At 48.0% G+C, this 17,293-nt stretch overlaps 1 protein-coding gene across 1 annotated transcript in view; it reads left to right on the forward strand.

Annotated features, from left to right (window-relative positions):
* SETD5 (SET domain containing 5) overlaps positions 1 to 17,011 on the forward strand; it is a 73,241-nt gene extending 56,230 nt beyond the window's left edge. The window contains exons 20-24 of the mRNA XM_068154143.1: positions 761 to 1,207; positions 2,946 to 3,232; positions 9,926 to 10,059; positions 14,454 to 14,527; positions 14,717 to 17,011. Of these exons, the coding sequence (XP_068010244.1) occupies positions 761 to 1,207; positions 2,946 to 3,232; positions 9,926 to 10,059; positions 14,454 to 14,527; positions 14,717 to 15,316 (1,542 nt within the window). The 3' untranslated portion in view covers positions 15,317 to 17,011. The remainder of the gene's footprint in view (positions 1 to 760; positions 1,208 to 2,945; positions 3,233 to 9,925; positions 10,060 to 14,453; positions 14,528 to 14,716) is intronic.
* Positions 17,012 to 17,293: the final 282 nt, after the last annotated feature.

Genomic DNA, 17,293 nt, shown 5'->3' on the forward strand with positions numbered 1-17,293 from the left:
AGCACTGTAGTCCTGCAAAGAGGATGAAATCTTGTCAGTTATGCTCATTGTTTGAGATCCTGACATATTAACGTGGTAGAGAAGATGATTATGCTGTTGCCCTGGAGGGTTTTTGGCACTTCAAATAGATAAATGGATATACTCTTGTGTCAGTGCCTACTGCTTCAGAAACTGACAGTGCAAAGATAATGCCATTATGGTTTTGTTAGAGAATGTAAAATGTAGAAATGCAGTAGAAATTAAATGAATGCACTATTGTTAGAGATTTTGGAAGCTCACAATAGATGAAAACAAGTGGCTTGGAGATCCAGGGCATTTTATTGTTTGGAAGTTAGAAGTGGCTGACTCGAGACAGTTGAGAATTTGGCTAATAAATGAGCAAAGAGACAGCAGATCTTTTCTGTCCTCATAATGAACCTAGCTAGTATGATGTGTTAAGATCAACTTTGGGACATATGAGGCAATTGAAAATGCTGGGTTTTCTTCACAGATGACCTGGGGATAGTGCTGAGCCTTACACTCTCGCTGCAGCATGACTGCTGAAGGAGAAGGGGCATCTCATGCTGCACAACTCAGTCATTCACCTGTAGAATGAGCATGACAGTGCAGGAAAAGACTAAAGGGGTAATCAGAAAGGAACTGGAAAGGAATAAGCCAGCATTGTACAGAGTGATTTCTGACTTAAGTTTCTGTCCCCACTCTTGCCTCATCCTCTTCCTGAATTCCCACCCTCCTCCTATATCCTTCTTGGATTTTCCAGCTCTGTCTCCGATCGGACCTGGATTCCAGTGCGAACACCTGCTCAGAACGGCCGTCGCTGCTCAGCTTTGGATCCTCTGATTTGGCTCCACAACCCTCCATAAACTCTAATTCAGAAATGAACTTCCCAGGGAAAAGTGGGGAAGCACAGATGCTGCTACGAAGCTCTGATCAGGCTTTTCGGACAGAGTTTAATTTAATGTATGCCTTCTCCCCACTGAACGCTATGCCACGCGTGGATGGGTTGTCGCGGGGTTCTGCTCCTTTGGGAGAGAGGAAGCCAACAAATTCGGAAGCAGGATGTTGCAGCTCTCCTGCTGAAGGGTATTTCAGCAGACATGAGTCAGGGCTGCTCAAAGAGACAGTGCATGGATCCATGTCTCCCTGCAGTGAGAGAGCTTGTGAAGGTGTCAGATCTGCTCCCCAGAATCCACCACAAAGGAAGAAGGCAAGTATTGCTGTAAAAGAAACTCTCGGGTTGCAGGAACGCGAGTGGGAGCCAAAAGCACCATGGGAAAGGCTTACAGGCAGAACAGAGAGAGCAGAGTACAGCTAAAATATACAGTCTGGGCAAGTAATCCAGGCATTCAGTGCCTAGATGAAAGCAAACTGAAAGTTGTTAAGAGAGAGTGAGATACCCTTTTGGCAAGATTTTGATGTGAGAGGTGGAAAAAAAAGACCACAATGGAAATAACTCTTCTAGGGGCACAGAAAGGAGGGCACGGTGCTGGCAGCTTTAATAAACAGTTTTTAAACTGAGACAAGTCTCAGAGCAGTAACACAATGCAGCTGTACTAGTTGGTGGAGGTGTTATTTATTAGGATGATAAATACTAGGAGAGAGGGTTTAATGTTTCAAAAGGAAATGTGGGCTTTTGGTCAGAATATATTAGAACGTTGCCATTAACACAGAAACATCATAACATTGAAGAAAAGTAGATGCAGGTTGTTGCTCAGGTTGTAGCTCTTGGAAACTAAAACCACAGGAATATTGTTTAAAGCAAGCAAATGTGTATTGGTTTCTAATAACAGGCCAGGGACCCACTAAAACTTGAGTGAAGTGATGTGGGGCTTTGCTACGATAAAACTGGGCACTCACGGGACGGATGAACACGTGCTGCTGTGAATGTGCCTTTTCCTGTGCTTGCATTTTATTGTGTATTTGTATTACATGTATGGTAACTCAGATCATCTGCATAGTCTCTAGCTAGATGGATTTTCTTATTTCCATTCCATTTTTGGATGGTTTTGCTGTCTTTCCTTTGTTTTTCTTGTAAAGTTACCTTCATGCGTTGAGTTACTTTGGGAAATACCCTGTTCAATATTTTAAGCATTGTAAAGCCTTCTGTACAGGCATTGAGTCAAAGCTGACAAATTCTTCAGCCGAGCTGCCTTCTGTCAGTCCTTTATGGCTCTCTGCTTTGTAATAACTCTAAGGAGAAGGCACACTGAAAGGTAAGTGTGTGGTTTTGGTTCTGCTGTCCCTGTGTTATGAGACTGCATTATCTGGGACTTTTTGGTGTGAGTCTTTGACAAATCTCAGACTGCTTTGCACAAAATACACCCTAACGTTGCTAGAAGTAGTTTGTTTAAGTGGGAGTGCTGAAAGTTTGTACTACTACCACAGCAGCAACCTGCTCTAAGCAGGTTAAAACTCTGTGCAAGGCTTTCCCAAGTTTTTAGCATTAATAAGGCTAAACTTGTACAAGTGAACAGAACTCTTGGAAGGCAGCAGTTCTGTGAAGAAAGCTCTTACTGTGTTTTGGTTACCGAGTACAGGTGCTGACAGACATACATAATGTCGCAAACCAGGAGGAGTGAGTGAAGGGTGTTGAGAAGGAGCAAGGTGTAGAGGCTCGATGCTTGACAATGCAAGCATCTACTGAAGCAATGTGAAATCCCAAATTGTTAGAGGAGCAGACTAGCTGGATATTTCTGCCAAAGTTTTGGTCATAAAAAGTGAAATGTGGGTGAGCATGGACGTGGGATGAGTGGTCCAAATTTGTAACACTTAGCTCTTTTTCTGGCGTGCCTGCAGATTCAGGAAGATCTTATCGTTCCGGTATACCTTCTAAAGTTTTATCTGCAAACCCAGGGAAAGAGATCTTTCAAATGGTGTGTAGGTGTGTTCCTCTCTCTGTCCTAGTCCACAGCAGTCCTGGCTCATGGCTGTATCTTTCTCTCCAGGTGTCTCTACTAGAATACCGCAAGCGGAAGCAGGAAGCCAAGGAGGGCGGCGACTCGGTGCGCTGTGCAGGGACTCCTACCCGACAGGGCAGCACGAGTTCAGTGACTGACAGTGATGGCAACAGCCTGTCGGGCTCCGTAGTACGAACCCCATCCTCCCCACAAAGTGGCTTCTCCCCTTCTCATCCTTCCCTGCCTCATGTAGAGGACGTCAGCCCACCAGACTCAAGGGGTGCTAGTTCCTCAACATCACTCAGCAAATCCCAGGAGAACATCAGCAGTAGGTGGTGAGTGTTGTCCTTCCAAGCAAGCCCAAGATTGCTCCACAGAGAAGAACCAAACTCTCTAGGGAGTATCTCCATAACAATAAATGCACTTGGAGGGATTCATTCAGGTCTCTTGGCATTGTTCTCTTGTTTCATTGTTAAACAACCATGAAGGATACCAGCATACTTTTCAGCTTGCCATTTAGTTCTTGGTTTGGGTATCAAAAATCTGTCTTGAAAGAAAAGAAGTTAAAGAGTTTTCTCTCTCTTCAATCAGTTTTCTTTTAAAGTCTCAGGTTTGAAGGTCTTACTCTACTGATGATAATTGAATCCAGGTCTTTTCTTACTGAATCTCCACTCTTTTTGGACATGAGTGGTACTAAGTCAACCTCTGTTCAGAAGAAAAGCTAACAGAGCCCTCTGCATTTGGGAAGCTGGGACAGTGAAACGGCTCCAGCTTTCCTAACGCCTTGCACATGTGGCTTGAAGAGCAGTTACCAGACTGCAGTCAGTGGCTTGCCAAATGCATGGGAAAACCACACCTTTTTTGTGTTACTATGAGAAGGTTTGATGAGGGGAAAAGCTGGTCTGCAAAAGCTGCTAAACTCAATAATAATGTCTACTCCAAAAAGTTAGTGCTGCAGCACTGAAATGCAAAGAATTGTGTTCTAGTAGCAGTGCAGTGTTGTTAGTGTGTTCTGCTGGTTGGAGCTGTGTAGTGCACTGGCTCTGCTGCTTGGTTTTCAGGTTCTGTTCATGCACCCCACAGGCAAAAAGAGGTGCCTCTTAGTGTAGATTCTCCACAGGCAGCTGTGTCACTGTTGATGTAATGGCAGGGGAATGGCAAGAGAAGAGATCCTCAGAAGTGCTGAAGGCAGTGAGAAGTGTGAAATCTATGTTGCAAGTGCTTGAGAGACATTGTTTTGGATGCATGTGCAGGAGTAGCAAGTTCTGTTCCCTTTTCCATCACTCTTCAAGCAGATATTAGTAGAAATAACTCGTCTTGTACCTCTCTGGCAGTACTCTTGCCTACCAAATGACCTTCTGCCAGGTGCTGTGACTGGCCACAGCTGAGGCAGTCAGCTGGTGATTAGTTTACAATCATTATTTTATAATCAAAATATTACTCTGTGCAATCATTAATATCCTGTGCCCTTCTCCTCCTGTTCCACTCCCTTCTGCCTGTAAAAGGTTGAAAGAAAAACCTAGCTGAACAAAACAGCTGGTTTGGGGTGAGGTGTCAGTGTGGCAGCCTCGCTCTAGTACTGTGGTTTATATTCTGTGAGCTTCGTCTGCTGCTCCTCAGCAGGTGCTCTGGCTTCAGTTTCTCACCTGGTTTCCTGAGTAAGTATTGTGTGGGAATAAAAACCATGCTGTATGGGACACTGGATATAAAGTTGAAACCATGCTGATAGTTTTTTAAATGGGATTAAGCAGATGTGCTGCCTTTTCAAGTCTTGTTCTTCTGTGTTTTAATGGGCAAGGCTACCAGACGGAGTCACCTTCTACTTTTAAAAGCTGTGCTAGAAACTGCATGTTGCTGAGATAAAGCTGTGACCCAGTTTCATCTTTAACTCTGAGCACTTAACATTTCAGGAAATGCCCTTGGAAAACAAGTAGGGGGCATTGGAAGTTGAGGGTGAGGTGATTCTGATATCGGAGGACACACCATCTGGGGTTTTCCCTGTGGCAAAACAGCCTGAGGTTAAACAGCCTGAGGTTAAACAGCCTTCCCTTGGCATCAGGACTTGCTCCCTTAAAAAAAAGAGGAGGGTAATTGTTATTGTCGATTCCCTCCTGAGGGGAACAGAGGGCCCCATATGTCAGCCAGACCCTACTCACAGGGAGGTTTGTTGCCTTCCAGGAGCTATGGTTGGAGATGTTACCAGAAGACTGCCTGGTATGGTGCAGCCCTCTGACTATTATCCCTTGATAGTTATGCAGGTAGGGAATGATGATGCTGCAACCAGAATTCCCAGGGCTATCAAAGATGACTTCAGGGCCCTGGGAGATCTGGTTGAGAGGTCAGGTGCACAAATAATTTTTTCATCTATACCCTTAGTTGCAGGAGGGAATACCATAAGGAAGAGGTCAGCAGCTGCAGTCAACAAGTGGCTTAGAGGCTGGTGCAGTCAAAAGAATTTTGGGTTTTTCGATCTTGAAAAACTTTCTGCTGCCCCAGGCCAGCTGGCAACAGCTGGAATACATCTGTCCCAGAGGAGGGGTAAGATCAGAGTCTACAAGAATGGCCTGTCCCTCAAAGGGAAAAAGATTCTAGGGAGGGAATTGGCAGGTCTCATAGATAGGGCTTTAAACTAGTTTTGAAGGGGGAAGGGGCTGAAACCAGCCCCCCCAGGCAGGGGTCTGGGGGTGATAAGCCAGAGCCAGAGGTGAAACCAGCAGCCCAGCTGAAGTGCATGTACACTAATGCACGAAGCATGGGCAACAAACAAGAGGATCTGGAAGCCTTGCTGCAGCAGGAAGGTTATGATGTAGTTGCCATCATAGAGACGTGGTGGGATGACTCACATGACTGGAGCACTGCAATTGATGGCTACAGGCTCTTCAGGAGAGACAGGCAAGGAAGAAGGGGTGGAGGGGTGGCCCTTTACATCAGGAAGGCACTAGATGCCATTGAGCTGGAGATCAGGGACCATCAGGTTGAGTGCCTGTGGGTGAGAATTAGAGGGAAGGCCAACAGGGCTGACATCCTGGTTGGAATCTGTTATAGACCACCCAACCAGGAGGAAGATGTTGATGAGTCATTCTATAGGCAGCCTAAGGCTGTCTCAGGATTGCCTGACCTTGTTCTCATGGGCGACTTCAACTTGCCTGATATCTTCTGGGATCTTAACATAGCAGAGAGGAGACAGTCTAGGAGGTTCTTAGAGTGCATGGAGGACAGCTTCTTATCCCACGTGCTGCGAGAGCCTACCAGGGGCAAGGCTATGCTTGACCTCTTCACCAACAGGGAAGGGCTGGTGGGTGATGTGGTGGTCAGAGGGTGTTTGGGGTCCAGTGACCACGAGATAATTGAATTCTCAGTATTTGGTCAAGCTAAGAGGGGTAGCAAGAAGACCTCCACTCTGGATTTCCAGAGGGTGGACTTCAGGCTACTCAAGGAACTAATTCAGAGGGTTCCTTGGGATAAAGCCCTTAAAAACAAAGGGGTCCAGGAGAGCTGGACCTGCTTCAAGGAAGAATTGTTGAAGGCACAGGGACAGGCTGTGCCAATGTGCCAGAAGATGAACTGCTGGGGCAGACAGCCAGCCTGGATGGGCAATGAACTTTTAATGGAACTAAGGGAAAAAAAGAGGGTGTATCACCTTTGGAAGAGAGGGGAGGCAACCCATGAAAAATTTAAGGATGTTGCTAGGTCTTGTAGGAAGAAAATTAGGGAGGCAAAAGCTCATTTGGAGCTTAGACTGGCCTCTGCTGTGAAGGACAACAAAAAGTCCTTCTATAAATACATTAATAGCAAGAAGAAGGGCAAGGACAACCTCCACTCCTTGGTGGACATGGAGGGGAACGTTGTAAGAAAGGATGAGGAAAAGGCAGAGATACTTAACACCTTCTTTGCCTCAATTTTTACTAGCAGGACACAATGTCTTCCAGACAGCTGGCCTGCAGAGCTGGCAGAAGGAGCCAGGGAGCAGCATAGTTTTCCTCTGTTCCAGAATGGGGTAGTTGGTGATCTGCTCAGCTGCTTGGATCCCCACAAGTCCATGGGATCAGATGGGATCCATCCTAGGGTGCTGAGGGAGCTGTCAGAGGAGCTGGCCAAGACGCTCTCCATCATTTTTCAGCAGTCCTGGCTCACTGGCGAGGTCCCAGAGGACTGGAAGCTGGCCAACGTGGTGCCCATCCATAAGAAGGGCCGGTTGGATGAGCCAGGGAATTATAGGCCTGTCAGCCTGACCTCAGTGCCAGGCAAGATCAGGAACAGGTCATCCTGAGTGCAATCACACAGCACTTAGAGGATGGCCAAGGGATCAGGCCCAGCCAGCATGGATTTAGGAAGGGCAGGTCCTGCCTGACCAACCTGATCTCCTTCTACGAGCAGGTGACTGCCTGGTGGATGTGGGGAGGCCTGTGGATGTAGTCTACCTGGACCTCAGCAAGGCCTTTGACACCGTCCCCCATAGCAAACTCCTGGCCAAGCTGTCAGCCCATGGCTTGGGTGGGAGCACACTGCGATGGGTTAGGAACTGGCTGGAGGGCCGAGCCCAGAGAGTGGTGGTGAATGGTGCCACATCCAGCTGGCAGCCAGTCACTAGTGGAGTCCCCCAGGGATCAGTGCTGGGCCCCATCCTCTTTAACATCTTTATTGATGATCTGGATGAGGGCACTGAGTCCATCATCAGTAAATTTGCTGATGACACCAAGCTGGGGGCAGGAGTTGATCTGCTGGAGGGTAGAGAGGCTCTGCAGAGGGACCTCGACAGGCTGGACAGATGGGCAGAGTCCAAGGGCAGGAGATTGAACACATCCAAGTGCCAGGTTCTGCACATTGGCCACAACAACCCCATGCAGAGCTACAGGCTGGGGTCAGGGTGGCTGGAGAGCAGCCAGGCAGAGAGGGACCTGGGGGTGCTGGTTGATGGTAGGCTGAACATGAGCCTGCAGTGTGCCCAGGCGGCCAGGAGGGCCAATGGCATCCTGGCCTGCATCAGGAACAGTGTGGCCAGCAGGAGCAGGGAGGTCATTCTGCCCCTGTACACTGCACTGGTTAGGCCACACCTCGAGTACTGTGTCCAGTTCTGGGCCCCTCAGTTTAGGAAGGAGGTTGACTTGCTGGAACGAGTCCAGAGAAGGGCAACAAAGTTGGTGAGGGGTTTGGAACACAACCCCTGTGAGGAGAGGCTGAGGGAGCTGGGGTTGCTTAGCCTGGAGAAGAGGAGACCCAGGGGTGACCTTATTGCTCTCTACAACTACCTGAAGGGGAGTTGTAGACAGGCAGAGGTTGGTCTCTTCTCCCAGGCAGCCAGCACCAGAACAAGAGGACACAGTCTCAGGCTGCACTAGGGGAGGTTCAGGCTGGAGGTCCAGGCTGGAGGTCAGGAGGAAGTTTTACACAGAGAGAGTGATTGCCCATTGGAATGTGCTGCCCAGGGAGGTGGTGGAATCGCCATCACTGGAGGTGTTCAGGAGGAGACTTGACAGGGTGCTTGGTTGCGTGGGTTAGTTGGTTGGGTAGTGTTGGATGATAGGTTGGACACAATGATCTTGAAGGTCTCTTCCAACCTGGTCTGGTCTATTCTATTCCTATTCTATTCCTGTTCTATTCCTATTCTATTCCATTTCCAGACAGCCACAATAAGACAAGTTTAGGAACAGGAGGAAGCAGTGGGAACTAAAATGCCGTGCCTTGATTTTTAGAGCTGTCCAGATTTCTGCTGATTTGTGCAATAATTGCCAGTAGCTTTCATTGAAAAAAAAATCAAGTTTCTGTCTCTTTCAGTTGCCAAGATACAGCCATCACAATGTAAACAGATGTGCTGCTGCCCAGTAAACCCAGCCTTGCAGAAAACTGTCTCCAGCAAAACAATAGCAGCAGCGAAGGTGTGAATTCACCCCCTCACCCCATTCACCTCCATGAGGTGTGATCTCTGGCACCTTCTCCCTTCTGCTTCAGTGAGGGGTGAACTTTTTAATTTCTTGGTTTTTTTGTTTAAGGCCAATGTAAAGCACAGTTTTCAATACATCTTGAAAGAGAAAACAAATGCAGAAGATTGTGAATAATTGTTGGTGTTACTCTGCATGCTTTACATGGTTTGCAGTGTGTTTTATGTTACACTAAATATATATAAATTCAGGCATTTTTAAGATGCATTTTCTTCAGTGTCTAGGGTAAAGGCATTGTGAATTCCTCTTCCAGGGGCTACTATCTTACAGGTTAAAACAAGTGTTTGTAAAGAGATTTGGATGGTGCTGTGCATGGTAGATTGAATATTGGCTCAAAGGTTCTGAGGTTTGTCTGTGGCTCTGTTTTTATTCTACAGGCATTGGGAAAGCCACTTTCCCTCTTTTCCACCCTCAGACCAGACGCTTGTAGTGTGTAATGGAACAAGATCTAGCACCAGTCTTGAGCAGAATGCTTCCACATTACAAAAAACAGGTCAAAGTAGCATTAGTTCTATTCTATTCTAATGGACAAAATGGCCAAGCTAGCTCTGCTTCAGGAATGTTTCATTATCTGACTGTACTGTATTACCATAAAGGTATTATTGGGTTTGCTTCTTTTTAGTCTGAAGAAAAGTAATTATGTAAAACATCTGCATCTAATCTTGAAACAATACCAGGATTTTCAAAATGCTGTTGAATCTCTCAACAGTTTTTCTGGGAGAAGGTGTCCTGTGATCTACTGAACTGGATATTTGTACCATATTTTTGATAAGAGTAAAGATTCCTTTTTCTGAGGGCAGTGCTATCATGGTAACCAGTGACTGGCAGCCTGAAATCCTACAAGAGGTTTCTTTACATTGCAGAAGTTTATTCCTCATCTGTCTAGAGAGCTGGTGGTCTCTGAGCCCTCCCTTCTGTAGTAGGGGTTTGCTTCTGCAGCAGTATGATACCAGTAAATATAAGCAGAGGCTTTAGAGGCAGACCTGTCTTGTGATCATTCCAAGGACTCTACAGCCCCCATGTGTATTGCTCGTGTTACTCTCAGCTGTATAGGAGCAGTCCTCATCTGCCCCTGGGTTTGTGTTGCAGGATGGTGCCAACGTCAGTGGAGAGGCTTCGAGAGGGCAGAGGCATACTGGAGAAGGTGCTGCGAAGCGGCGCGAAGGTATCGCAGAGAAACGAATCCTCACCTACCTGTGACAGTGCTGTCGAGAGAGATGCAGGTAGGAAGGTGACACTTTTTGGTGGGAAATGATGGGCTCAGATAACCTTGCAAACTTGTCTGTGAGGTTGTACCTTTAACATTATCAGTGTCTTAAAAGAGCCCTCTGCAAACCATACTTTATTGTTATTCAGATCTTGCTTGAGCCTATATCCCTCTTCTGGAAGGCTTCCAGGGTTTGGATTCAAGACTACCTGCATCTTGGCTCTGGCAGGGACAGCTTCTTTGTCTTTGGGCAGATGGGTTAAGCAGCATTGTCTCAGTTGCCCCTATGTACCTGGGATGAAAGTGCTATCGTTTAGTAATTCTAGTTGGCTGAACATTCAGATAAATGTATTAGCACACTAAAATGCAGGTGTAGGCTTTAGGCAGGGCTAAGAACTAATTTAGCTTCCAAGCCTTACTTCAGCTCTTTTTGAAGTTATGTGATTCCCTGTGTGATTACATCTGTCAGTTTTGTGAAGTGCATCTCCTTCTGAGATCAAGTCAGTTCTGGGTTGATGTTCCTTGCCAAGGAGCATGCAGGGTCAGTATTTGTAACTTGAGCTGAAGTTCTACTCTTCTCTCTGTCAGTGGTCTGAGGGTGAGATGTGACTTTTCAACAGATGGAAAGATCACTTCATCACTGCCTGATTTCTTAGCTGCAAGATGGAGTTGCTTTCCTTTTACTTACATTGCAGTCTCTGTTGAACATGGTTGTTTTTCCCTAATAGACAGTGCCCCTCAGAGCTCTGATGGCAGTTGAGACTTACAGTGGTGCATCATCATATTTTAATAACTTAGTCTGTGTGTTGCCATCAGACCCTACTTCCTCCTAGCTGATGGTTGTTGGAGACCTGGCTGATATGATTACAGCTTGGTGATAATCTGTAGCAGACACCTGAATTTCTGGAAGCCAGAACCTAGTTGTGTGGTTTTAGACATGGAAAAAGTAGTGCCTCTAACCCAGGCTGGCACAAAGTGCCCTTTGGGTAATTTAGCAACAACTGCAACTTTTGCCTTTGGAGTATCTCATTTCTGAGCATTTGAGGCCAAGTGTATATTCCCTTCATACCAAATCCATTTGCAGTAAGGTGTATTTGAAACCACTTTCTGAAAGCTAGCTTCTCATCCGTGGTTTGCCTATTTTTGCACCCCTGACTTCATCTCTTATCAGTGAGTTTTCTATATCTAGGCTTGGGAGGGAATCCTCTATCCTATGAAATGTTCCATGGGTTTGTGGGATCCCACTGGGAGTCGTCTTATTGTCTTTCTCATACCAGTGGAAGTGGCTTTCTTGGTGGTTATTTTTCAGAAGGGTGGCCAAAAGCCAGGTTCTTGGAACAGGCCTTTTGCCCATTGTAATCTGTATAGCTCTGGCTTTTTTGCCTCATCCAGTGGTTAGGCTGAGTTCAACTTTTATCTACATTGATCCATTCTTCTTTCTTATTACACAAAACCCACCCCACTCCCAAGTAGCAGAAACTTAGTGCTGTAGCTGACAAAAATATTTCCATCTCATTCTGGTGCAGCAAAATCGTTTTTCCTTCACATACCCTGGGAGTTCCTTCAGCAGCTTGTTTAGATTCCTGTTTTCATACTCAAGCCACCTTCCCCTCCCTCATCTGCTGGTCTGCTTCTTACTAAAATATTTAGTGAGTGGCTGAGCCCCTGCCATGCCTGGTACCACCTGCAGGAGTTATGAAGATACACATTTACTTGATGCTGTAACAGATAGGAGGGCAACTAAAAACCCCAAAGTTGGATGGTTTGCTGATGAGGTGTGTAGGAATGAAATGCAGTCTTGTGTGTGTGCCACAAGAATTGCAGCTGCTCTCAGTTAAAGCTGTCACTTCATCTGTTTTTGAGGTGGACATGGGTCAGTACTGCCAAGAAAAGCAGTTCTTCACCTATCTTGTGCAAGGATTAATAAATGGGGGAGGGAGAGGTTGGTTTTGTCTCACAAGTTTGTGTAAAGCAAATTCAGGAAGGTTATAGTTCATTTGTCCTTTGTAATTTAGAGTCTTTACCTTGTCAAGGGGTTTTGTGAAGAGGCACTGACAGTAAATTGAGCAGCCTTGCTGGTGTGCCTGGCTTCAAAAGAAACAGTTTCTTCCAGAAGTCTTTAGTTTTCCTCTGATTCTCATATCCAGCTTCTGTTAATCGCAGGAGTCTCCTAGATTGAACAGTTCTGTGCATGACTGCTCCACAGAACATGCCCCGAACTTCTGAGTTTTGCCTTTCTACAGTACTTGGAATGACTCCTACAGCACACAGCTACTCGATGCATCCCATACCATTTCAGAAGATGGAAGGTAGCACAGGACATGCTCTGCAAGCTTCACGCCCCAGTCTTTGTGCAGATCCTGTGCCCTGAGGAAGAAAGCTTCTGGACCTCAACAGCAGACAAGACAACTCTGTAACGGTTCCTGTTTAGCTAAGCCAGCAGTTGTGAGGTAGCACAGAGAAGACAACCACAGCAAAGCCATGGGCACTGCTGATACTGGTGCTCCTGCCAGTGCATCTGGTGCAAAGCCAGACCTGTCTGGCAGAAGTACGAAGCAGACTTGGACAGCGTGTCCCATTTCATGACTGAGGGACATCTGTCACACACATTTGATACTGATACCAGCACTCTTTCTCTGAGGCTTTCAAACACAGCTGCTGAGAATCCCTGAGATGCTGCAGATAAGCAGCTCTGTCTCATTAGATGGCAACATAACTCCAATTTGAAATCTTCTAGTCCCACCACTTCCACTCCGTCCTCTAGAAACCATGGTCACCAGCTGAGCCCCACACTTACAGCAGTAGCAACTGAGAAATACACACAGCAAAGTTGCTGGGCACTGGTAGTAAGTGCTTTTTGCCTCCCTTGGTTCAGGTTCATTTCTTTGGTAGGAAAATAAGTTCACTCTCCCTCATATGAGTGCTAGAAAGGCTTGCTCTGTTAAGGAGCAGCTTATTCCTCTTGATCTCACCTAACTAAAGTAGATGCATGTGTGCTGTGCTGCAGGTATCCTTTAAGCCTCAAAATATTTTCATCGTCTTGGTCTGTTTCAGAAACAGGCATTTCTGAGCTCTAAGAGTAGCTCCATTTGGAGCAGCTCAACTGATTTGTAATGCATAATCTCCAAAGTGGCAGCAGAGGACCTCAGTCTTCAGCAGTATCTGCTTTACCTTTGAGGAAAACCTGCAGCAAGATCCTACTGAGAGCTGTCTAAGAAGGGACAGTTTTTGTCTCCCCAGCTGTAGCTGGTAGCCAGTGTGGATTCAGAGCCAATTGGAGAATTGCCAAGTGCTTAGAAACTGTCTTCTGCCCCTGACATCCTTTCCAGGGAGCTAAGGGAGCCCATTCTGTGCCTGTGTGTTGCTGTCACCAGGTGTGGCCATCCTGACCTGCATCAGAAATAGTGTGGCCAGCAGGAGCAGGGAAGTCATTGTGCCCCTGTACTCAGCACTGGTTAGGCCACACCATAAGTACTGTGTCCAGTTATGGGCCCCTCAGTTTAAGGAGGACATTGAGACTCTTGAACAGGTCTGGAGAAGGGCAATGAGGCTGGTGAGAGGCCTCAAGCACAAGCCCTGTGGGGAGAGGCTAAGGGAGCTGGGATTGTTTAGCCTGGAAAAGAGGAGACTCGGGAGACCTTATTGCTCTCTACAACTACTTGAAGGGAGGTTGTAGCCAGGTGGGGATTGGTCTCTTCTCCCAGGCAACCAGCACCAGAACAAGAGTACACAATCTCAAGCTGTGCCAGGGGAGGTTGAGGTGAGGAGAAAGTTCTTCACAGAGAGAGTTACTAGCCATTGGAATGTGCTGCCCAGGGAGGTGGTGGAGTCACCATCCCTGGAGATGTGCAAGAGGGGATTGGACATGGCACTTGGTGCCATGGTTTAGTAGTCATGAGGTCTGTGGTGACAGGTTGGACTTGATGATCTTCGAGGTCTCTTCCAACCTTATTGATTCTATGATTGGAATGTGCTGCCCGGGGAGGTGGTGGAGTCACCGTCCCTGGAGGTGTTTGAGAGGGGATTGGATGTGGCACTTGGAGCCATGGTTTAGTAGTCATGAGGTGCTGGGTGACAGGTTGGATTTGATGATCTTTGAGGTCTTTTCCAACCTTATTGATTCTATGATTCTATGAAATAGGGTGGTCCAAGGCAGGTGAGCTTTGCACTAAACCAGAAAGAGCTGGTGGCAGGGAGGCAGCAGCTCCTAACACATGTGGCTGGCTCGTACGTGTAAAGGTTTTCCAGTTGCCTTTTGCTAGGGTTCTTCAGCTCCTGAAACTGATGGCTGGAGAAGCTGCTCTTGTCTTGGCTCTAGATGGATGGGGAGTGTGCAGGTGTCATTTGAGAGGGAACTGTGGTGGTCTCAGTCCAGAGGGTGAGTTGTAACATCTTGCCTGTGCATTGCAGACACAGCAGGAGGAGACACTCCAGAAGCCCACAAAGGACCAGCAGTTTACAGTCCTTCACGATACAGCTACCAGGTAATTTTTTTCATATATTATCTACCCCTTCTGCAACAAAGCTTTTAACAGGATTAGAGGGGAAACTGGGTCTGGCTGCCAGTTATTTCCCACCCTGCTACACCAAGAACCTTTGTTGTCAAGGAGGTTGGAAATGGGGAAGTCAGTCTGACATGCCTGTTCTGTTTTTTTCCTCACTGACTTGTTCAGCTCCTGCAGTCTGACAGTCCCCAGGCAGAATCACAGACTCTTCTCCAGCAGAGCTCCTCCCCCTACAGAGGACACCTTGCTCAGTCTCCTGGATACAGCTATCGAGCAGCAGCACAGAGGACAGGACACAGCCTCTCTCACAGTTCCTCAGAAACATCCCTCTCCTCCACCCCGTACTCCAGCTCAGCCCACTCAATCTCCACAGACTCTTCTGCCCTGTTTGCAGGGAATTCGGGGTATTACAGCAGCCAGCAGCACTCTGGCAGCAGCAGTGGCAGCCTCCTGAAGAAGAGCTGCCCTGCTGCTGCCAGCCCAGCACAGCAGACGGCTGTGGACTCTCTTTCCTCTGAGTCGGGCTCCCAGCCGTGCACGGGCGCGTCGGGCTCCGCCTCTGCTCCCCCCAGTGCTAGGTCACTACAGTCAGACTTGCGGACTATCAGCCTGCCCAGCTCTGGGCAGTCTGTTCTCTACCAGGGCTCCCGGGGGGCAGTGATTTCCAATGCACAACACTATCCACACCGTGGGGGAAGCAGTGTCCATCAGTACAGACTTCAGCAGCTTCAAGGTTCTGGAGTAAAGACTCAAACAGGACTTTCCTAGGGCTGCCTGGACTCCAGGAGGATGAAACTGCCCATAGCTCCTTCCAGTCACCTCTGGAAGTGGCTCCTGGGCCAGTGTTGGGAGCTTGCACCTGATGCTGGGGTGCCAGGGGTCAGAGGCTGAGGTCTGAAATGCACAGGTGAGATCTGTGAGCAGTATTGGCCTCTGGCCTTGTAGGAGAATGCAGATCTCTCTGAGGCAGAGACTGTAGCAAAGCTGTTCCCTGGTGCGTGGGTACATTGCAAAAAAACCCAACCACAAACAAAACAGAACACAACACACACAAAAGCAAATGGTTCAAGTGCAATGACTGTGGTGCAGCCTCTGTCTCTTGTCCGTGCCCATGGCCATAGTCACTCGTGCAGCATGGGCCTCATCTTGAACACGAAAGCAGATTAAAGAAAATGTTGGGGGAAGTTGAACTCCAATCCCAAAGTTCTCTTTATAGGTCAGGTTCTCGGTGCGTTCTGGGGAGGGCTTTAATCCGTTACGATCATTCCAGTCACGAGCAGACGAGCGCGCGCCACTGCCTTCGGGCCTGGGTCACGACTGCCGCGGTCGGAGCTTTTCCCAGGACCATGGAATCTCCGCAAATGTGAACTAGCATGGGGAGGGAGTTGGAGCATGCGTGTGCCTGTCGCTGCAAAGGATCTGGGATGCGCTGTTGCCTGCTGCTCTGGTGGGGGCCATTGCCGCGGGTCCGAGCGGGAGCGTTGCTGGGGCGGCTGCTGCCGTGTGCCGCCGCCCTGCTGGGGGAGCAGGTCCCTGGGAGCAGGCCGGGGCTGGGTAAGTAAAGTGATGCTGAGGCACACAGGGGGTCTGGCTGAGGAGCGGGGGGGGGCTGCGGAGGGGTTAGGTGCTGGGAGGGAACCCCGGTCTGTGCCACGCCAGAGGCTGTCCAGGCAGCACCGCGTGGGCTGCGTGTCCCAGCCGCTGTCCCCCGCCGAGCGCGGCAGCAGAGCCGGCCCAGACACGGTGCGCTGTCTGTCCGATTCCATACGATTGCCAGCTTCTTTCTCACTTGTTTACTGTAATATCGGGCGTGTTTTTATTTATCTAATTTTATATTCAGTTATAACCATAGTAGGTTAGCTAATATACGACAGGTGTCATCCCTGGTGCTGCAGTGGAACTTCTCCTTTCTCTTGGATAACATAATGCTGTGAGTCTGTCTCCCCTGTCCTTTCAGATGCACAGTCTTCTTCCTTTGGTTTTTTTTTTTAGGACTGTTACAGGTTTCTCTAATTCACAGTTGAATCAGGTGTTTGTTCAACCTAGGGGAGACTTTTAAAATATTGAAACAAAGAGTAACTTTCTCACGCTGTCTGGCTGTGAGCGTGTTGGGATGGAACTTGTCACCCCGCAGCTGGGTGTCTGTATACTGTATAAAATAGGTGTAAACTTCACGCGGCTTAGCCCTGGGGGTGCAGCCTCCCCTTCCGTGCTCTGAGCAGCACGGGGCAGGCAGGCTCTGCCCTGATGGGCAGCGGGAGGGGGCCGGGGGGGCCCTGCCCAAGCTCCAGCACCTTTGGGCACAGCAAGGGGACAGGAGGGAGGGACCCTGGAAAGCTCTTGGAAAGGTGGGGGCTGTAGCTTCTTACTCTAGTGGAGTTTTTACACCATGCTGTAACATTTGAACTTTCACAAGAGATGTAATAATTTTGATAATAAAAATACTTAACTTTAAAAACTGCATTTTTGAAAGTTTCTTGACATTTCCTTACCACCTGGGGTGGGGGTGTCCCGGTTGTGGGGTGAGGGGAGTGCACGTTGTTCTCTCTTCCCTGTCCCTTCAGGGGCAGCTCTGCACAGCTCCCTTTTGCCAGCAGTTTGGATGAAGCCTGAGCTGACACAATTGTAAAACTGTGGCCTGCTCCTGCTCCCTTTGTTGTTCAGAGATCATTTGGGGAGGAGAGGGGTTTGTTGCATGCAGATGCCAGGGTTTTTAGCTCTCACACTGTTTGTCTTTCCCTTAGG

This window comes from Melanerpes formicivorus, unplaced genomic scaffold (genome assembly GCF_026170545.1).
Source record: "Melanerpes formicivorus ecotype bairdi unplaced genomic scaffold, bMelFor1.0.p_v2 SCAF_28, whole genome shotgun sequence".
Taxonomy (NCBI): domain Eukaryota; kingdom Metazoa; phylum Chordata; class Aves; order Piciformes; family Picidae; genus Melanerpes; species Melanerpes formicivorus.